We start from the raw sequence: 23,672 nt of genomic DNA, 5'->3' as shown, positions 1-23,672 counted from the left end.
CAATAATGTATTTGCCTGATTTACCCTCTCCTCTCAATGGCCCTACAACTTCAACTCATTGTCAATATACACACCTAGGTTCTTCTCGCATTCAGTCTCAAATAGTGCAGTTTCTTCATCCCGTTGGTACGCCCCAGGTGCACCCTCTTACACTTCGTGACATTGAATCTCAACAGCCATTTCTTCGACTATTCTTGAAGCTCACAGAGATCCTTCTGCAGCTCTTCACAGTCCGCATGGTACTTGATTTCCCGAAATAACTTGGCGTCGTCGGCAAACATTTCTATGGAAGAGTGTACAACGTCAGACGTCATTTAGGCGTGGTGGGGGTCGATATGATGTTAGCTTTGGGAAAAAATGGGGTAGTGACTCAAAATAGTTAATATGAACCACTGCACTAGAATCTAGATCATACTCTTTCCATGTCTGTCCCGATGTAAGACTTGGATAGATAAATAAACAAAGTTAACAATATGGAGGTCAATTTCACTTAATGCTAAAATGAAAATGAAAAACCTTTCCACAAATATAATAGTACCATTGATTTGAATCCTCGTTCAAGGTAATGATTGTTAAATTGCCTGGAGCCCCTTTAGAAATTACACGAAATTTACGAAGAATGGTTAAATTGATTAAACTGGCAAGGAAACCATTCAGTATATTTAACAATTTAAAGATGTTTAAGACAATTACAAGGTATTTACTTTTTAGTCATTATTTTACATTCGGGCATGTACAAAAAAAAAATCCGCCATGACCAGTTTGTGGCTAAGCAAGTTTTATATCTGTAAATCCAAGACATCGTAGATAAGAACAATTTAGCAATATTTACACATATTTATATATTTTGATATATTTATTGTATAGAAATATATGTATGTATACAGTATACAAGTATATATATTTTTATATATATATATATATATCCGCATGATATTTTTGTAGCTTTTTCGTAGACTTGAGACATACCTTTGTAAATTGTAAGCGACCCCTGTGCGTTGTTGGAATGCTAGGATCAGTGGCAAAGGAGAAGTCAGACATAACAACGCTGGACATTAATTGTCTCGCCCTCCTCCCTAGTGATCCTCCCTGGTTAGAATACCCACCCTTAAGGATGCCTAATATCAAGATATTCTCGGGTTCCTCTCATCCGGACCTTGCCCAGCGGGTTGTGGACCGTCTTGGCATTGATCTAGGGAAGGTGGTTACCAAGAAGTTTTCAAATTTGGAGACCTGGTAAGGTTCTTATAGCCCCAGTATGCTTAGAATATGTTTCAAATTCGATGATTTTTTCAAAAGTATTTATGTTCAACAGTAATGCGTAATTTCGTAACTTTGAATAGATTTGCGTTGCAGCATTATTCCTCGATATTTCGGGCTAATCAATGAGTGTCATTTCAGTATATGTCTAATATTTACGTCCTGCACTCCATAATTTTAATTTGTAATATAAATTTTTTTGATATTCCTAATGATAATGCAAAAATAGGGTTAGCAACTTTGCAGGATGTAGGGTTAGTGTGATGCGTGGTGCTGTGGTCAGCTGAGCAGTGGCTGCCACACCAACTACCTGTCGCTTGGTTATTTATTTATTTATTTAAGAGAAAGATGGCTTTTTTGTGTTGTTAGTTACTGTCTAGCGTCAGTCAATGAAATTTAGCTAAGTGAAAATATACATTAACTTTAGTAGAAAAGTGGAACAAAATAATAAAAGTATCAAAGTAGTGGCATCATCAGGGGCGACTCAAGTTTAATTAGCATTGAATAGCCACTTTATCTCTCTGGCGTGTTGCTGACAAGAACTAAGTCAGATGGATATACAGATATTTATTCTTAAATAGACATGTAATAAAAGTTCACATTTTGTTCATCATTTAAACATTGTACATCAACAAACAGTGGCCACTACAGCAGTAATATGTAAAGGGTGGGCGAGAAGTATATACAGTAGACCCACTGCAACACCTTTTTCACTGTTAGTGTCACTGTACTACTGTATTATATATTTGATAGTTTTTTTGCAAACACCATCAAACGATTTAGGTATGAAAAAAAAACATTATTTAATACAGTTTTTCATGCTGAATGCAGTAGTAATGAAAGCTTGGGGAAATGCATATATAATTATCACACCGGATGCAGATACGGCTACCATATTGATGGACTGTGTGGTTAATGGTACGGCAAAGATTCGCTCATGCGGAAAATGCAGTAGCTATGCAGTGCTTCCTTCTGCTTAGGTTAGTCAGGAGGAAGGCTGCCATACCAAAGACATCAGTGTTTTGCTAACAGTTGCTGTACCTATATCTTGCACGTAAAATTTTTGAGTTATGACCAATGTCATATAAAGGATTTTTGGTTCCTAGGGCCTAACCTAACCCAACAAAGCAAAACTTGTTAATTTTGTTCACAGATGTTCTTATCATTATTGTAAGTATTTTAAAACAGGTGACAACTTTTTATTTTAATTATGAGTATTTTTTTTTAGTTTTCTCTATCTACGATCATAAATCACCTGTAGTGGGAAGGGCATGAAGGATGCAAGAAATTGGGGGGTAAAATGCGGTGAAAGCTGATCACGACACTAAAATGATGTGTATGTGCTTTGTACGTGAAGAAATTAATTATTTACCATAAATACTCTTCCAAAAAATCTGCCAAGTCAACACATTTTGTCGTCTACCCAGTTTGTTCACTTGCATGAATATTTGCCCCATTTTTCCAGATTAAGTTCACAGTTGACACATTAACACCATAATGGCTGCACTATCACCTCCAGCAAGGTAATTAAGTAACTCAAATTTGTTACTTAAAGTCATCACTCTCTGCAAAGCATGGATTCGGTAACTGGTGGCTTTGATAGTGTTGTGTGTTTTTTCACTTCGCTCATACCTCTTTATCATATCTAATTTCTGCTCAAGTGCTATGGTTTTTCTTCATTTCACTTGCTGAACACCACTACCATAATGCTTCACACCTTTACCACGCGGTCACAAAGCAGAAAAGTTAGTAAGCAGAAGTAATGTCTACGATTGCACATCCGATTTTGAAGAAATTTAAACAACTGCGTGGGTGAGTGCATAGGTACACCGCATCCACTTGTGTAGTGCTACGCCTTGTTTGACCGTGTATCCGGTTTGGTCAGTAACATGTTTTCTCAGATTGCATTTTTTGTCAAATTGCAATCACACTGGAAAAGGTGTTCCCTAATAAATTTATCGTGTTATAACTATAACCAAATCACACAGTGAAATGAGCCGTTATGGGAGTACTTACTGTACTCTGGCTTTTTCATGCACTAACTCTAGGCAATGAAGGTCATGACAAGAAATAAAAAATACTGACTGCTTGAAGAATTAGTAAACTGATAAGTGCGTGAAATGATTGATGAAAAAATGTAAAAGATGAATTATAATGATACCGGTAATAGTGTATGATTTTCTAATGGAATTTGAACTTTACATGATTACATTTGTTATTTATATTTAAGAATATATGTACAGTACCCTCACTACTGTTTTTTATGGAAATTTGTCTTTCAGTGTGGAGATTGGGGAGAGTGTGCGAGGTGAAGATGTCTACATTGTTCAGAGTGGTTGTGGCGAGATCAACGATAATTTAATGGAAATGCTGATTATGATAAATGCATGCAAAATTGCCTCTGCTGCTCGTGTTACTGCTGTCATTCCATGCTTTCCATATGCTAGACAGGACAAGAAGGACAAGGTTAGTTTAGCTAAGTATGAGTTAAAGTTTTATTTGAAGAGTGGAAATTTTTACCATTTTATTATATATTACTAGTGAAAGGATGCCATGATACAAATGGAATTTCATAAACTTACTCGGTGTATATTAGGCAACTCATGTGCAGTGAACAGGTTTAATAGTTTGATACCAAGGTTCCCAGAATCCATCACTCGTGTGACTTGATTTAATTACAGAAATTAATCTTAAAAATAGTCCAAATTTTCCGAGGCCAATTTTATCTTCTTAACCGGGAGATTTAGAAAATGTCAGTTTTCACTCGGACTGCCCACATTTTTTATTGCTAAATCAACATACTAAGCAGCTTTTAGTAATGCTCATTGTGCTTAGCTATGTGTTTTGGACATCAGATTAAATGGAGATGTACAGTATTGATTTAATATTTGGAAAATTTTGTACATGTAAGGTTACCTTGCCTCAAATCTGGGAAATACTAATAATATTGAACTAGGTCACCCATATTTTGAATTACAGGAGAATAGGAGCACTGTTGTATACACATTCTGTTTCTATAGTTTTGCATGAAATTTTTTCAGTTAGATTTTAAATAGAAATTTTATTATCTTTTTTATGGATGTTTATGCAAAGGAATTATGCTTTACATATACCCTGTATATGACAAACAAATATTTAAAATTTCTTTATACCCGAGTCATTTTCCTATTATTAATTCTGCCACATACTTAAGTTTAGGCTTTTATCTGATAATCATTTTTCTGTTTTGTGTGTCTAAACCATCAGTTTTACTTCTCTTTTATTTAGGGTGGATCAAAGGGTAAGAAACCTCAAAGAAGGGGAAAAATAATTGGGAGAGTTCCACATGTACAGTAGGTAGCAACAAAGAAGTACATACAAGTATACAACAAATAAATATTCACCCATTCTTGCTCACCCACTACATCATATAAATTGGGTACATGTCATCCACATTGATTTACATTCCATAACAGTTTTCTAGCACTTAAGATGAATCGTCAGAGTCGTTTATGTTACTAGGATCATGGTCAACACGACTTCAAAGCTCATGATTCACAATTATTCGATAAGCAGTACAGTTATTAGTGTTCTACAGGTGCCAATTGTTTTTTCCTTGATTTGCTGTTTTGTTTACTTTGGGTTTTCTACTTTCCTCCATGTTAACTTTGCTTCCAAATACACTTGTACAGTACTTGAATTTCTTTTCAACCTTCATCTCTTCATCAAAGTGAAATTACACTGATACCATTAAACATCCCTGGAATTTTGAGGGATGTAGCAGCTGAGTGGATGCAGTTCTCACTAACTGTGTTAAGGGTTTTTGGTTTGCACCTGGGGCATCCCCAGCCTACCAAACTGTGAATTTGTACCTAGCTTCATTGTTAGGGAGACAGATGATTGCAGTGCTAGCCACATTGCTTTCTTGTGCACCGATGACTTAGTATTCTGTGTACTGTATCTAGACTGCCCCTGTTAGACCATCAGGCCTCTGGGACTATTAGGGAAAGGTGGGTAATTGACAGGTTCTTGTTAAAAAAAAATCAGATTTTACTGACAAAATAACTGGCTGAAACAGGTACTGTTTTTTTTTTTCTGAATGCAAGTTATCTTTTTTTAACTGATCAGTCTTACGGCATAAGAATTCAACACTTGAGTAGCAGCACCAAAAAATTTTGATATAATTTTATTTGAATATCTCAATGATAAAAAACTTTGATACATGAGAGGAATATATGAGCTACAAAATAGAAAATTAAATATGAATAGCAGCCATATTTTCACCATGTATTACTGGAAATGAAGAGATTGCAGTAAACTTGAATCTTATTACAGCACTTATTAGCATGGATAATTTCCTTAAAATACAAAAGTAAATTTTGAGCCACAAGCTGCTTTATAGAAAATAGAATAAATAAAAGTAATAAATTGATAACATACTATAATTTATTTTAAGTGTAGCCTTTTTATATGATAACGATTATATTTTTATTTTATATAAATTGTACAAATCCTGTTTAGGTTAGATTTATTTTCTTTATGTTTTGATGCATCTGAGCTATCCCATTAAGTTGGGATTGGACCAAGGATGATTGAAAGATTCTTCCAAGATGCAGACCTGATTGGCTCGGGGACAAATCATGCACTATGTTGCTTTGTTTTATTACAAAATTGGTTGTGCAGAGCAAATGCAAAATTAAATAGCAGTGTTGACAATTCATATTATAACCACTGCAGATTTTTCCATTCTCAACTCTTTTGCCCCTCAAGGGTAAAAAGAGGATAATTTCTTTAATCATCTGCTTGTATAATAGTGTTTACTTTGTGTCCTTCATCGAAATGAACTTATCAATGTACCATATGTGTAGCATACATGTACAGTAATTCATATTAACTGGGCTTGAGGCTGCTATAACTGTATACAGTACTGTATTTATTCATGTTTGTAGTTTGTTGTAGTTGGCCTTGATTTTCTTGTGGCTAGTTCCCTCGTAGAATTGTATATTATTAACCTTTTAGACTAGATGGTAGTGCTTCTTTAGTATAATTTTCTTGATTTTTGTACAGGTAGTTCTGCTATAACGCGATAATTGTGTTCTTGTAAAATATCGTGTTATAGAAAATCGCGTAATAGAAATAACAGGGCTTATGGAGAAAATAGGGTTAGGTGCAGATTACTCGAAATCGAAAAAATTTAGTTGTTAGCCTAACACAAAGGATAGCACAGTCTAAATAAATGTTACATTCATATCTAATAATGAAATCATACAGTAAATGTAACACTTTACTTGATGGGGGAGAAGGGTGATTTTGAGGTTGATAAAATCGAGCTTCTCTTCAAGTGTTATATCCTTTCTTTTACAATCATAACCGGGAATTCTATCACCAGAACGCTTCTTGTAAGCAAAAATCGCGTTATAGCAAACAAGCGTTCGCGTTATACAAATATGGTTCCTAATTCATAAATCGCGTTAGAGCAAATTCGCGTTATCAAAACACGCGTTATAGCAGAACTCACTGTATATACCCTGTACAGCATATTTTGTTTCACTTCTCGCCTTGGTTGTGTAGCATATGCTTTCAATAGAAAGCACTCTTGCTTTTTTAATCCCCCTTTTTTTAGTAATGTTTTGCAAAACTTAACAAACCTCATGATGAAATTCATTGTCTTAGTTTGTCAGAATATTAAGGCAGTTGCATAGCTGCAATGTTTGAGAATTTAATAGCTGCAATGTTCTTGAGGATTAGTCTAATTAGGAATAAATTATTTTGTGAGTAAATAAGTGCATATATTTTAACTCCTAGATCTAGTGCATGTATAGGAAGTCCTCGCTATACACACTCTTGCTATACAGGTATTCCCCGTTTAGTGCTAATTCACTTAACGTTAATTTGGTTTAGTGTAAAAAAAAAAGACAATTTGGTTCGGTGATAGTGTGACTCACTGGGAAGGGGAAAAACTAGGGATGAGGTAGCCTGTGAGATGGCATGTTACCATTGATACATATAATAAAACTATAAAAGTTGTGGAAAAATCATTACAATTCTCTAATGTGGCTTAGGAAGAAAATATAATGTAAAACTGTAAAGTAAGAAAAATGAAGAGCATGGGTGTGTATGTGTGTGAAGTGAACGTTTTTGTGGAGACCATGAGTGGGCTGTAACAGCGTCGTGAGCCCAGCCATGGTCCCCGACTCCCTCCCCCAATATGGCGTCATGGCATACACATTTGCGCAGCAGCAGCTACACATCTCTAAGTCAGCTGGTTGACTGCCCAGCTGAACTGTGTCACATTGCCCAGAGGATGGTTTGAATATGGAAGATTTATTTATTTATTTTTTTTTAATATTTTTTTTTTTACATAAAATATATGTTACTGTATTTTATGGTATGCTATGTACAGTGTTAATTTTATTGTTTATCTTAGGATTTTTTTTTCATTTTTGATGTATGCAATTTGAATTTTTTCTAATTAGGCTAACTATTGCTCACTAAATCATTTAACTCTGAACCACATAATTTATATAGAAGCTTGTTAATAAATAATTTGTTTAACTTCAAACCCATTTATAACAAACTCATTTAGTATTATTATTAGGGAGTACAGCACTGTACAGGTATCCTGCTATTTATGTGGGTTCAGGTTTCTGAATTGCCCATCGCAGGTCAAAATGTCATAAAGTGGCATTATAACACCTACAAAACAACTCAACACTCGCCACATCATTAAGAACAAACCTTGTCATCATTACATGTCCCCTTCATGGCTAAGGGGACTCTTGAAGGTGGAATGGAGACGTCACTCTGATTCCGACAGCCACTGGGGAGTTTCAAGCTGCTTCACAATGTCCAGGGTGCCTTGGCCTTCCCAAATATTTTAAAAGTTACACTGCTCGCTTCACAGTCACAAAAACAGAGCAAAAACACATGTTAGAAAAACAGCGAATGATAACATTATTGCGGCTAACACTGCTCATATTGTGTTCACAACAATAGAAGCAAATCACTTTGTAGTCACAAAATAACATAGCAAAAATCACTTCACAGTCAGAAAAACAGAGTACAAGTCCTGTACATTGTGAATGTTAGTGAAGCCCTTTCACTATAAAAAAAAATACCAATGATAAGTAACAACACCGATACTGACCGATAGTGTTGAGTTACACAATCACAGCCATGTGCGGTCACCATGGAACAAAGCTTGGTACTCTGGTGCACCAGGTGGCGGTGTTTGGGTAGACTGCAGCTAACAAGTGAACTGAGAGATGCATCTGCATTGGCTGGATGATGACCATTGTTCAAGCGGAATGTTTACATCGTAAATAGGGGGCGTTCTTAATAAATCATCATTGTTAAAGCGGAATATTGTAAATTGGGAGACACCTATACTCAGTGTTTACTGCCGGGCTACCTTTTGAACCTGTTGGTTGCACTCCATGTTATCCCTCGTTTAGTGATAATTTCGCTTAATACTAGGGTTTTTTGGATTGCAACCTCACCGTTAAACAAGGGATAACAATAGATACAGTATTTTGCGTATGTGAAGTTCATGAATGAATGAAATTTTTTTACAATGTACAACTTATTTTTGTTGATGCGTTTTTCCTGTTGTGCCAATTTCAAGAGCCTTTATCCCCCTTGCCTCCTCCAAGCTCTCTGTTTGTGTGCGTGCGTGATTATTTATTAAGGAATTATAAGAGAATATACAGTATAGTTTATAGTTTTTCAAAGGAGTAAGATTTAAATAAGGATTGAAAATTGTAATTAGAATAAAAAGAGCTCAAAACTATCATAAGATAATCAATTTTCAGGCATGTGTAATGTTGATTGCTATGGAAACTAGTGAACACCAATTCCAGTCCCATTATAATAGAATGAATTCTGATTTAATCTTTTAAATTTCCCCATTGGGGTACCTTTGACCTTTTTGACATTGTTGTGGTGGTAAACAACAAATTTATAATCTAACTCTCGGTAAGCACCAAAGTTTGGGTGTTGATCATGGGGTCTGACCAGGCCGAGTTCTTGCAGGTATGGTTTGGCCTGTTGTACAACATAATATAGCTTTGAAAGTCTATGGTTTTCTCATATTTTTGTTTTCCCCACAATTGGATTTTACACATGGAATGTATTATTCATTGTAAATGCACAGTATTGCAACATATTTTTGAATTTAGTAGGCTTTTGTGGGCTGGCTTGGGAACCTAACCACCATTTCTACCATTATATCTCTTGAGAATTTCAGTTCTGAGTTCCAAATGAACAACTTACGTACAAAAACATGCAATGCAATCCATTCATAACCGAAAGACTTCTTGCACTCATTTGATTATACAATTAGAGATAGTTTGTATTGATTTATTATACTTTTTGTATACTGTATAGTTTGGTGTAGTAAGCTGTCTGAAAGTCAGCCCCAAAGATTACATCCCCAATTTATAACCTTATGGCTGGAATAATTGCTTTCACTATTCAAATTTTAGCTTTACGCACAAATTTTGCAGAATGCATCCCTTTTGTATAGCGAGGACTGCCTGTACTGTACAGTATTATTAGTTAATTTTTTGGTGAAATCATAAAAGTAATATGTTGGAAAATAGTAAATAAAGTTTCACTCGGTGTGATATCTTGGTGAAATTAATTAAATATTTCACCGCTTTGTTAGGTTAGAAAAAAAATAGATAGAACTATTTATTATATATAATTTTCCTGTGAATTATTCTTTTCATGTGGCCCATATTGCCACCTAATTTGATTTCAGCAAAGTTTTCAAGTGATTATGGTTTCTCAGAATGATCTTTATAAATTCTAATGTTCATTTGATCTTCATTTGAACTTACTGCTGTCACTGTTATCCTATGTTTTATAAAAAAAAATCCAAATATACCAACTTCCTCCACTATATATCTTTTCAGTATAGGAAGTTTATTTATTGATTTTTCATGAATTGGTTTTTCTTTTTTGTGAGTTTGTGGATTTCAAGATTTTGTACTCTACTTCAGAATTTGATTAATAGGTCATAATTTTTCTTATTGTTTTTCTTAGTACCAATAATCAAGAATAGCTCAGTATTTTGTTGCAGTTTTATTTCATCAGATTTAAAATAAGATATCTGAATATTCATCACCTAGCGTCCTGAAATACCAGAAAAGGTTGGACAGGATTGGATGCGACGTCCAGCTGAAGTAATAGGAGCTACTTCTGGTGCTAAAGTGGGTATCCTCTTGCTTTGTGTGACAGTTTCTGTGATGTCACACATGCTCTCTGAGGTGGTTGCCATAAGGGAAAATTTTTCTCTTGAATGATAAAATCATTCGTTATGGTCGTAGGAAAATTGTCTCTTTTACGATTACGGTAAACCTGAAACCTTAATGTTGAGGCTATATCATAATTAAATATTTTTTGCTAAATAATGAGGGCATAAGCAAAATAAGAACATTGCAGCAGCAACAAAGGTCTGTAGAACCTGGAATTAGAATGTAAGAAGCAAAATTATAATTTGTTAGTACAGGTACAATCATTTACAATCTAACTTGATGATAAACTCAACTTATGCACGACTGACATTCAGCTATATGCACAACTTGTCATTGATGTTAAATAGATACTAAATTTTTTGAAGAAATTTGTGTGGAATGAAGTACTGTACAGTATGAAAATACTGTACAAATCCTTTGAAATAAACTCCATTAAGGAAATGCTGACCAGTGGTGAAGAGGATAAATAAAGTAAAGTGAAGTAATGTACAGTATTTTAAAAATGTGTAAAAGGATAGCAAAAGGGTGTAAATGAGATGATAAAATCAGTACTGTACAGGTATATGAGAAAAAATGAGTCAGAATTAAAAGGGCTGCAGGTGCATGGTGGACAAAAGAAATAAAGAGGTAGTGGCAAGGTAGAGAGGAGCATATGAAGAACATTGCAGAAGAATGTCCAGTATTGGTAGATATTAAGGATAGCAGGAAATGGGAATATAGAGAGGAGAGTAAAAGGGTGAATAAAAGGTGTATGATTCTAGTGAAGGAATGGGTGAGAATTGGGAAGATGGTTCAACAGTGATTAATTTAAAAATGGAAAACTCTAAAAGAAATAACAGGAGGGGAAATGAGTGTGTTAGGATAGAAAATAAACGGTAAGAGTATGAATGGAAATGGGTGAGATGTGAAGACAGGTGGAAGGAATACTGTACATAATGATGGAAAGAGGCAAGATTTCATATTGGGGGATGGAGAAAGGAGGGCAACTAGAGGTACAAAAGAAAATGTAAGGGAGGACATAATATTATAAACAACACCAAGTACTGTACCTTAATTTCCCATTATATAAGATGAACTCTTTTCCTACCAAGATGTCTCCAAAGGTCGCCTTGTGTCTTATGTGTTGATGGTTAACTTTAGGGGGATGTAGTCGCCAGTACTAGAATAAAACTCGGGCTATCACACTTGACACATTGGTTCCAAGACAATCCCAGAATGAAATACATATGTGGATAGATTATTGAATAATGAAAAGAAATAATATATGGTAAATGCAAGTATAAAATATAATAAAACCATCACTGAACATCATTACCACTACCTGTGCAGCATGAGTTTACTTTTAAGTGTGAAATTATTTGTGACAGTAATCTGCACTACCATGAAGACAAACTCGCCTACACATGAGGAGGCACAAATTGCTACATGACCAATACATGTATTATAAATTTGGTGTGCATGAAGCCTCGCAAGGTCATTAACCCAAAGAGTCCAATTCCCATCCAAATAGCAAGTACCATGCTAAATATTCCATATGCTGTATTTATGTTTTAGTACCTTGAAATCTGGTGGGTTTGTATTGGAAATAAAGTAATGAATTATAAATTTAAATTTTTTTCGATGAAATATGCTAGAGAGAATAGTAATGTGTGTACCTTACATAAGTCTGGTATTGCTGAAGACCAACAAAACACTCTGGTTATCAGTATATGGTGGGTTTGTTTGAATAAAAATAATAATTTATACAATACACAGTACTGTACAGTATATATATTTTTAATACAAAAATATATGATGATAACAGTGAGAGCATGCCTCTCTATGTGGGTGAGTATTTGAGGCTTTATTTGCAATGTTCTTTTCGTTTACTTGATGATCATTGAATGATATTAATACCCCTGTAGAAATAGGTCTGGGGCAGGGGAGTAGTATACTGTAGGTTGTGGAATGCATTGCTGAATTTATATTTAGATAGTAGTTGTTCAGTTTATGCGAACATTTTTGGAATGAAACCTACCCATGCTCGAGAAACTCGATATTTATTCTTGCACATTCCCTGCTAAATTAAGGAAGCATCTAATTAGTAGGAAATGTGATAAATTGAAATAGGGAAAACTCCAGGAGTGCATGGTATGTGAGCACTGATGTTGAGACATGGCATATTATAGTATTAAGAGTGTACTGTAGATAGTACTGTACCAGATGAATTGTTGAAGGCTAAAATATGACTCATGTAAGGGAAAGGTAAGGAAGATTGTGAAATTTGGGAAACTTTACAGTAGGATTGTAACTTGATAGGGTGTGGGAACGAAGCACAAGATAGATGAAGAATGGAGAATTTAGAGAGGTAGGATTTTTGGACACTATTTTATTTATGTAATTTTGTTGTTGTAAAATTGCCCCAAAAAGTATGTTGGGAAACGAAACTAAATGCATCAATTACACATAAGGAGAATGCGTATAAGATAGATTAGATGGCTCGGTGGGAGTTGCTGAGGATCTACGCCATTCTATGACATAGTAAGGCATATTTGAAATTTAGTAAATTACTATGGTAAGTGCGAGCTTTGAGAGGAAAGTCGGAGGGAGGTTGTTCAGTGTACAGTATAATGTGAATGGTATGGTCAGTGAGGCTTTGGTAGTTTTGGAAGGAGTGGAGCTGGAAGGTCTTAATTTATATGATGCAGCAATTTGGATGGAAGGTAAACAGGAACTTTAAAATATGGTAAATAACTTTTGACAAGGCATATAATTGAAGGAAATTTTAAATTAATTGTTAGGAAGAGTAAAGCTTGTTTTTAAGAGTAAGGAATTTTACTTTTGGGATTTTGATAAACCATACTGTAAAGAAAACTCTAGCAAATTGGAACATAGTATGAAGAGTGAAATTTTGAAAGAGCTTAAATGTTGCAAATACAGTACAGGTATTTGGTATTGGTACTGAGAACCGAGAAATATTAAGGGAAGGAATGTGGGTAAAGAAGGGACACAGTTTGTATTGTATTGCAGGAGTAAGTCACCTGAGGGACACACCTTTGGTTATCAGAAGAGAATGGGCAAGAAATAGTGAAGTGTTTTAGGTGTATGGAATGGCAGAGACCAGTGAGTATAAATATTGTGGCATGGGTGGAGAGATTTACTGGGGTGGCATGGACATGTGAAAAGGATACAAGTAGAGTGCAGTACGTAGTATAGAAGGTGCACACGGACAATGTAACTGTATTAAGTTTGGGAGACTGCCTAAGTTGTGGGAGGTAAAGGTGGAGAAGGGTAATAGAGAGGGCATAGATATGTAGTGATAAGATAGCATTGAAGCACTTATGTCATGGCCATCCCCTCACAGCAAGAGTCCCCTCGAAGAGTGAGGCAATGTAGATACTACACTATACAGTATTGATTTTCCATTCTATGTTTGTTTATTTATATATCCAAATATGTAATTAAACACATCTTGGTTATATCTGTAGATTTAAGTAGCATCATGAGGAGTTTTCATTAGTTTCATGTTGCAAAGTATTTTGTGGATGATGTGAAGGAGAAAGGTAAACTATCATTTATATACAGTAATGGATTATATTTTGGGATTTCTTAGAAGATGCAGCCTAACACATAGTATAATATCATTGAAAGCTTGGGTTGTTTTACTGGGCATAGTCTTAATTCTTATGACATTGCCTCTGTACTGTATAATGGGACATTGTGTAATTTATAGTATTAATTTTTTATTCCCATGACCAAACATTTAGGAGTAGACAGACATGAAGCTGTCAATCAGTCCCTTCACATGTGATTTGTATGGTTTCCAGTGTACAATTTTTCATAGATGGAATGGATCAATTTCTACTTTAGTATGAATGTGTGATGATGCCTGGGAATGTTAGACATACCTGTACTGCTAAACCAAGCAATTTTTTTTTTTAATTCAATTTTGGTCATTGGTTGTACTATTTGCAATGGCTTTCATTTAATTTGACTAGACTTAAATTTTTTTTGAGAAGTGTGTACAACCGTGATTTAATATACTGTACATACATATAATTTTTTGTACAGTACTATGGTTGCTAAAACTTGGTCTGTAAACAGAGTACAGTAGTCTAATTTCAGCAATTTAAGTTTTTCAAGTCCGTTAAATGTTAATTTTGTGTGTGTGTTTTTAGTTTAAAAAAAACCTAGTTTATATTGCTTGTGTATATCTTGAATGTCCATGTCTGATTTTAATAAACATTAAGAACAACCTAATTGTTCACTTATGTGAATGAATGTTAACCTTATGAAGTACTTTATTCATATTCACTGGGGTACATGTACTTCTATCAAGTGCTAAGAACAGGAAAGCATTTATTTTTACAGTACTTGCACTTACTGCTGATTTTGTCTAGTCTTTCTAAGTTATGTTTATTGCCAAGCTTATATCTAGATGATTTTCCTCAGTTTATTTTTAAGTCCATCCTTTTTTTTATATCCCGAGCCATTAATATTTTTCATATCATTTACCAGTATTTTTGTTACATGGTACTGGTGATGTTTATGATACAGTATAATGAATGCTGAAAGCATGGAATATGGTATTTTGATGCATGTTTATAAATCCGCTTCATTTTCTGTTTAATTAAATTGCTGCAATATTGCATTCATACCCTTTATTTTTAATACGAGAGTTCAATGCTTTTATATGAAAACATACTACAGTACCCTTAAATTAAATTGATAGAGATATTCCTTTATTGTGCAACACATTCCTCTAGGGATGCATTTTCATCACATAAACTGCCATATATAGTACAGAGTTCTGTCTTTTATGTTTAGAATTTTTGTATGTAGGCTATGATTGTAGTCACTTTCCTTTACTAACCAATACACTAACTTGTGTAGCTGTAAAATAAGTTTTCATTACCTGTGCCTTCTGCATATCTTTTTGCCTTAGTTTAATGAAAGCTTAATTTTCTGGAAATTTAATGGTTTTTGCATGTACCACAAGGTTTTTCTCTGCAGATTGGATGTAATTTATAGGTGAAAGGTGGATTTATTTATTAAAAAAAAAATTATATATATATATTTTTTCCTGATAAAGTATGAAACTTAAAGCATTAGTAATTCTCCTTCTTTCTTAACAGTCCCGTGCCCCCATTTCTGCTAAGTTGGTTGCAAACATGCTGTCTGTGGCAGGGGCAGACCACATCATCACAATGGACCTACATGCTTCCCAAATTCAAGGATTCTTTGACATTCCTGTTGACAACCTCTATGCTGAGCCTGCAGTCCTCAAGTGGATTCGTGAAAATATTCCAGAATGGAGAAATGCAATCATTGTGTCACCTGATGCTGGAGGAGCAAAAAGGTCAGTGTCTGGTGTAATATAGATTTGACTAAGTTATGATTTAGTGGGAGTAATTGTGAAATTTTCTGTATGAAATTAATAAATTTTTCCTGCTAAAAGAAATCTGCTATATAAATGGTATACAAGAGGCCAAGGCTTGCCACTATGTAGGGGTTCCCCATTCAATCCTGCTACACAATGGATACTGAAATTTAAAGTTAGAAGGAACTGTTAATTGTACTGTATATACAGTGAAAACCCTGGGTACTGGACTAATTAAATCAGTGATGTGGTCTGGGGTGACTGTTAACATGCAAGGTTTTTAAGACATTGTATGGGTTATACCAACTTGATTATATCAAGAGGTATATTGGATATTACTTAATGGTATTTTTTATTTTCCAGAGTGACTTCTATAGCTGATCGTCTCAATATAGAATTTGCTTTGATCCATAAAGAACGGAAGAAAGCCAATGAAGTAGCTTCAATGGTTTTAGTAGGAGATGTGAAGGACCGCATTGCCATTCTAGTGGATGATATGGCTGACACCTGTGGGACCATCTGTCATGCTGCAGAGAAGTATGTATGGTTTGTTGGTGTATTTGTGGGCAATTGGAATTATGTGAGGAATTATATTGTTATACCCTGTAGTGAGTATTTTCCCAGCTGAGAAAAGATGCCCCGCCCCCTCCTTAAAAGTTACAGCTGATTGGCTGTTGCAAACCTGTCCGATTTTGTCCTGAAGTAATGATATATTTCTAAACAAGTTTATTCATAATCGTTGGGATGATTGTTTCTGACGAGAAAGATATTTAGCTAAATTATATGAAGATAAATACATTCATTATTTCAAACAGGAGCACGTAGGAAGTTTATCAGAAGTATTATACCGTACATGAATTAACTGTTAAATTCTGGTAGCAAATTTACGCTTTCTGAGGATGCATTTATTATATATGTATTTTTACCCACAATAAGGCATACAAAGACAAATTACGTATCGGTAATACTACATTATGCAAAAATAACATTTTAAAAGATCAGAATCACATTGAAATATTACACGACTGTCAGCAGAGGTGGGAAATATGATTGCAAACAACTTCATATTTTTCCTAAGTACTGGACATAATTGTAATACCACACCTTTTTGTACAATAACATTTAACTGTCACTATTATATGTTTGCTGTAACTTAGGAATGCTACTTAGTTACAGTACCATTGATGAAGTGGTACATCCTAAATACCAGCTTTTATTAGCATGAGTACTGTATAACCTTCTGCCTATAAAAAAAGCAATCTGGGTGTCCTTCATTTCCCTATTAAAATGGACCTCACCACCTACCCTATCCATGGTTCCTAGAATCACCCTACTCCATGCTTTTACCTTCATTTAGTACTTGTGAAAGCTTTTGATTATTGACAGCCTGGCCCAGAGAGAATTTTTCTCCTGCCTAACTTGTCCACTTACATGGCATTGACAAGTGAACACCAATTCTGTCCTAAACTCAGCAATTAGACAGTTCTGGGTCACCCTAGCTTTTATTAGCCAGGCTCATCCTTGACCAAAATCCAAAGTTTTATCCCTTTTTGTTTATCTTTGTACTGTAATTACCTTCCAATGTATATGATATGATGTTCAGAAAAAGTATGAAACAAAAACTCTTATTTTACACAGCTATACAACATTTTCTCAAACCTTTAGACTTATGGAAGCTGGTGCCACAAAAACCTATGCCATCTTGACCCATGGTATCTTCTCTGGACCAGCAGTGTCTCGTATCAACAATGCATGCTTTGAAGCTGTTGTTGTTACCAATACTATACCACAAGAACAACATATGAAGGATTCTACTAAAATTCAGGTAAGGCATAAAAGATGATGGGTAAATAGATATTTATATTCTTGGGTGGGTCAGTAAATATTAAATATTGGAGCTGAAGATTTTGGATGAGGGAAAACCAAATTTCAGTAGCTATCTTTGCTCTGTATTTTGAAGTTTCAAGGAGTGTAGTAATCATCGTGATAAAGAGTTAAATGGAATTTAGAAGCAGCCTTTCATGTTGTATATCATTGAATTAAAAAAATGGGGAAGAGACAATTAGCTAATGGAATTTAATTATTGTATTTATAAATGGATGAGAATTTATGTTGAACCCTAAGATAGTTAGCCAAATATTTCTTCATATGTCCTACATATATTTTTATTTTATGAAAAAAAGAATAAGTAATTGCAATATGGTCAAGTTAATATCAGTAAATGATTTAATGTTTTATTACTACTTTGAGGGTTTTGTACTCAGTAGATACCATGGAACTGTTATATTACATATTTTATGCATGAGCCAGCTAAAAATACTTCTACATGCCCTATGTAAAGTTAGTCTTTTGAATGGGATTTACAATATATATATACATAGTTTGACAATTAAATTTGCGAACTCATGCTACAGGCGCAGATATGTACCTTACTGAGGATCGGCACTGTGGTCCCCCTCAGAGTATTCCCCTTGCGATGCTATACATGAACGCCAGTGTTTCTTCCACCCCTGGAAACATTTCTGGAATAGCTTTTATAGCTGCCGTCATGCTACTTTGAATGTCATCCACATCTTGAAAATGCGTCCCTTGATGTGTTTTCTCCAGTGAAGGAAATAGAAAAAAGTCACACAGGGCCAGGTCAGGTGAATAAGGAGGGAGTTCCAGTAAGGTAATTTGTTTCTCGGCTAAAAACTACCACACAATCGATGCCGTGTGCTCTTGCACATTGTCATGATGCAAGATCCACTTGTTGGCAACAAAAAGTTCTGGGCATTTTCGTCAAACCTTTTCTTCAGTATTTTAAGCACATGAGGTAATAAAACTGGTTCACACCCTGCCCTGGGGGAACAAATTCTTTGTGAACTACACCCTTAGAATCGAAAAAAGTGATGAGCATTGTCTCCTCTTTCGATTTTGACATGAGACGTTTTTTGGGGCGCGGCGAGTTTTTAATTTTCCGCAGCGTTCTGCCGTTTAGTTTCAGGGTCGAATTAGTAGACCCATGACTCGTCACCGGTAATGACTCGGTGAAGCAGGTCATCTCCAGCTTCTTCTCTTTCCAAAAATCTGAGTAAATTTCAATTCTTGTTTTTGTCACTGGGATTTTTCAGCACCATTTTAACACAAACTTTTCTCATCTTCAGTCAAAACCTTTCTAACTGTTTCCCTGTCAATCTGCACCTCATCTGCAATGCTTCTCACTGTCAATCGCCTGTTGGCCAACACAACTCTTAATTTTTTCAATGTTTTCCTCGGTCCTGCTCGCTGTTGGTCGTCTTTTTCTGTCATCATCTGTCATGTCTTCTCTTCCCTCAGAAAATCACGTAATCCATAGTAAACTGATGTCTTCTTTTGTGCACTATCCCTATAAACCTGGGTGAACATGTCCCGAATTTCAGGCCCAATTTCCCCCCGTTTCACGAAAAACTTTGTTCTTTGTTCTAAAACAATGTCTGTCATTATTGTGACAAAACCAGAAAACACACTTTATACAATAGCTGCCACTGCACATGTCTGACTCGTTTGAGATCGATGACACAATTGGGGTAGTAAGACGAGGAATCAAGGTCACATGCATGCTACTCACACTCGTTGCAGTGCCGCCGCCTGTTGAGCCACTTGGCGAGTTCGCGAACTTAATTGTCAGACCTCGTAAGTGCTGTACAGGGAATATATTCAGTCTTATAGTTTGTGTTGTACCACAGGGTCTATTTTCATGTTCCAACCCGACTTGCTATTGCTTTTCAGTTGATTGATGTCTCCAACATTTTGGCCGAGGCAATTCGTCGAACCCACAATGGCGAATCAGTTTCCTTCCTCTTCAACTCAGTCCCTCTGTAGACGGTCATGAGTGTGACGGGTACCACAGTTGATTTAATGAGGCAGACACGGTAGGTAAATATGTTACCTGGTTTATTGGGTTTTCAAGTTTCACTTGCGTATGTAAAACAAAGAGAAAGTGAAATTTTTATTGAATTAGCCTTATGATATGAGTGTTCTCTGCAGCATTTGAATGCCCAGAGCAATAGGTAGCATGGCCTATGGCACTGATGCCATCCTCTTGTGTTCTAATATTTTTGTATTCGTGCATATCCTTCCTGTTTGATTATAACGTATATACTGTATTCTAGTGTCACTAGTTTATACTAATGTTAATATTTTCACCAAGAAGATATCACAAGTAAATATTTTTATAAGACAAAAAAAAATATATAAGTGGAATGTGATTTTTTAATTTTAAACCATGTTCCTATAATACATATAACTATACAGGTAAATTATATATTCTGTAGCTATAATAATATTTTGTTTTTTATATGATGATAATTTTCCCTTTCTTATGTAATATTTAGTTGCCTTTTAAGAGGAATCATTTAATCCCTCACTTTTGATTCTGGAAACATGTTTGGAGAAGTTTCTCTGCTTTATGCCTGAAGCTGCTAGATAAGGTTATAAAGGTTGTAGAAAGAGTGATTGAGAAATTTATATGGGAAAGAGTAGATATATATGCAGTTTTGGGTTTATGCTAGGTATGACAGGGTTTCTACTGGTCTGGAAAATCTGGGAAGGCAGGGAATTTTATTTGTGGATGGAAAAGCCAGGGAATTTTACATTGAAACCTGGAATTGTACGTGAATTCAGTTCAACTTCAAAATATACTGTATTGCTATTTTGACAGCAATCTTACCGTAAATTAATGATGTACTATGCACTAGATAAATAATATAACTTTTAGGGACAAATTCCAGTAAACAGTCCACTCCAGTAACTAAATTGTTTGTGTACCTATCATATTTCATGTTGGCATCAAATAACAAAATATTACAGGTTATACCTACTAATTCTGCAATAAATATTATCAAGAGATGAATTGTTCTTTTAATTAAGTGACTGGATTGTTCAACATTTATCAAGAGTCATGAAGGTGAATCAAGAGCGATTTTTTTTTTTTTTTGTCGGATTTCCAGCTTTCTTGGAACACCCAGTTTGATGCACGTGAATCGCGCAAATCCGATAAGAAAAATATGGTGGTGCGGGGGGGGTCAAGGTCTGTGTCGATGTTAATCACAAGGCCTTATAGTCATCCTGATTATAGCTGGTTAAATAAAATAGTCAGTTCAGTAGCCAGTGGCAATTATCATCTTTAAATTTCCCAATAGTATATACGAGTACATAGTATTGAAAGCCTCTAATGTTGTGATTCTGTCATAATAAATACTGAATTAATCTACCTGGTATTTTTCAAATTCACATCTGGAAAACCTGGAAAAATCAGGGAATCTTGTTTTGCTTTGAAGACTACAGGCAGCTACAAGAGAAATATCTAGGAAAAGAGAACATTGTACATCATATTTGTAGAAGGCATTTAGCAAGGTACCACATGAAGTAGTAAAGTGTGTAATGAGAAATCTTGAAGTCAGGTAGTACCTTGTGCAAGTGGTAATAAAAATTCTGAGTCTACCCTCAAGTCCATTCTGTCCTTTGTTATTAATAGAGCACGGAGTAGACTTAAGGATAGACTCAACATTTTTAATATATTTTTTTCTGATTATTTGTGAGAGGATTTTCCTATTATTATTTATTTGTATGTGTGTGTGTATATACAATCAGAAAGAAATATATTAAAAATATAGAGTCTACCCTCAAGTCCACTCTGTGCTGTTATTAATAAAGCATGGAGAGCACTTGAGGGTAGACTCAACATTTTTAATAAATGTTTTTCTGATTATTTCTGAGAGGATTTTCCCATTAGTATTTATTTGTATGTGTTTTGTGTGTCTACACACACACACACACACACACACACACACACCCCGTTATATGCAATACAGGTAAAGGAAATTACTCTCTCTGGAACGAATGGCTCCCTGTCCTGGCCACAAAAATGCCAGGAACTTAAAAACTACCCTTAGACATTCTTGGGTATATCCAGGGTGTCATCCACGAATAATAGAGAACCGCGAAATAAAAATCCGCAAATTATCCAGGCGTACTGTATGTTACAACAAAAAATATTCTATTGCCAAACCAGCAAATAAAATCCAAATGAAATTTTAACACAGTTGCTATTTGCATATAAAGTACTGTACATCTTTACTGCCTGTTTACCATAGCAACGGTGACGCCACCTCTGCCGATTCCCTAGCAATGCTCCCCCCACCACCACCAACTGCCCAGCTGTCCTCCTGCTCCCCTACTAACTCGTGTGTAAAGAAATGTATATACCTTTTATGTGTTTGCTTTTAGGATAATTATTTCTTTTGCCTTTTTCACAATATGTTTGTAGGATGGTTTGTGCATGTATATCAGTAAAAATAAATGAAGATAGTTATGTATATCTTGCCAAAAATGCAAGTTGAAAAACAACAGTTTGGCCCAGTAGCCTGGTTACAGAGACCATTCTAACCTGGCTACAATGCCACCAGCGATGTTAACAAATGTAAATGTGAAAAGAAAACTATCTGTAAATCTTCATTTGTGTCAGGTATTTGTAGATTAAAAAAATAAATGTTGCAGGTGTAGCATTAATAGATTCTAATGCTTGTAAGAGTTCAGAAATGGTTACTGCTTAGCTACCTTTGAAAAGTTGGGTGTGTGCCATACGAATGTTAATCGTCTCGGGTCATCAGTACAGTACAGTACAGAGTAGTTATAGATCAACCTTTGATATTTACAATAATTATTTTTTAATTAATTAAAAATAATAATAATGTGTTTAAGTAAGTGATAAAATTTTTAATTCTCGAGTTGGGTTTGGTAGAATTTAGCCTACTGGAGACAGCAATGGGGAGATTTATTATCTTGCGGGAGACCGCAACGTCACATATAGGATGCAGGCTGATTTTTTCAGCTATTTTTCAGACAAAAAAGTGCATCTTATATGCCATAAAATATGGAATTGATGAGATGGTGTGGTTGAGGGACCTGTGATGGAAAGTAGAAAATGGCCATGTGCTGTCTGCAAGAAAGGTGTTGGTGACAACTTAATGCACAAGAGGTCCAGTGGAGTTGATGGCAGACTGCAGGACAGTCTTGACTTTCAGTATTCTGTTTGTGCAGGTAACCATGTGCCCACAGCAAGGCTGGATAAACCCAACATTGGGGTTATGTCCCTGGACTGTGTCGATGAATTCTGTTACCTGGGTGACATGATCAGTGCTGGTGGGGGTGGTGAAGCCTGCGCATTTGCAAGAGTAAGAAGTGGGTGGAGGAAGTTTAGGGAGCTGCTGCTAGTGAATGGGAGAATGAATGTATGTATGTGGTGTGAGAAGTGTGATGTATGGCAGTGAAACGTGCAGTTAAAGAGGAAGACATAAGTAGACTTGACTGAGCTGAAGTGAGAATGGTGAGGTGGATGTGTAATGTGACACTGAAAGACAGGAAGCCCTGTTCAGAGCTAAGAGGGTGGCTGGGTATTGAGAGTACAGTAAACCCTTGCCATTCGTGAGGGATAGGTTCCAAGAAATGGTGCGAATTGGCAAAACCGCGAATAGCAACCTATACTGCCATAGTGCACTTCTGTATACCTATACCAAACAACTGACCAGCCGCGGCTGCACTCGTCCCATTTTAACTTCTCTAATAATAAAACTTTCTTCGTCAGTCATCACTAAATTCTGCCTTTTACATTTCACTCCACTAGCATCAGTAGCACTGACACTAGGCAGTCTTTTAGGGGCCATTTCACACAGAAACACTAAAGTTTTGAGATTACAGCATTAGATGCTGCGTGGGGTGACTTGATGTGCTGCGAGAAAAGGCTTGCAAGCTAGCCACCATAGCCACCATCTGCTTACCGTGAATCATTGAAATCG

At 35.5% G+C, this 23,672-nt stretch overlaps 1 protein-coding gene across 3 annotated transcripts in view; it reads left to right on the top strand.

Moving 5' to 3' along the window:
• The first annotated feature begins 976 nt into the window (after positions 1 to 976).
• The window catches only part of LOC121870354 (ribose-phosphate pyrophosphokinase 1), a 24,055-nt gene continuing 1,359 nt past the window's right edge, over positions 977 to 23,672 (top strand). Inside the window, exons 1-7 of one of the 3 annotated variants that reach the window (XM_042372146.1) lie at positions 977 to 1,236; positions 3,543 to 3,726; positions 10,371 to 10,451; positions 15,611 to 15,834; positions 16,219 to 16,392; positions 17,521 to 17,680; positions 19,606 to 19,752. In XM_042372146.1, coding sequence (XP_042228080.1) covers positions 1,007 to 1,236; positions 3,543 to 3,726; positions 10,371 to 10,451; positions 15,611 to 15,834; positions 16,219 to 16,392; positions 17,521 to 17,680; positions 19,606 to 19,698 — 1,146 coding nt within the window. In that variant the 5' untranslated portion in view covers positions 977 to 1,006 and the 3' untranslated portion in view covers positions 19,699 to 19,752. The remainder of the gene's footprint in view (positions 1,237 to 3,542; positions 3,727 to 10,370; positions 10,452 to 15,610; positions 15,835 to 16,218; positions 16,393 to 17,520; positions 17,681 to 19,605; positions 19,753 to 23,672) is intronic. The other 2 variants (XM_042372145.1, XM_042372147.1) reach the window with 2 other exon arrangements.

Source organism: Homarus americanus, unplaced genomic scaffold, assembly GCF_018991925.1.
Source record: "Homarus americanus isolate GMGI-L3 unplaced genomic scaffold, GMGI_Hamer_2.0 scaffold40856, whole genome shotgun sequence".
Lineage (NCBI taxonomy): Eukaryota > Metazoa > Arthropoda > Malacostraca > Decapoda > Nephropidae > Homarus > Homarus americanus.
This window is presented reverse-complemented; position numbering and strand designations above follow the sequence as displayed.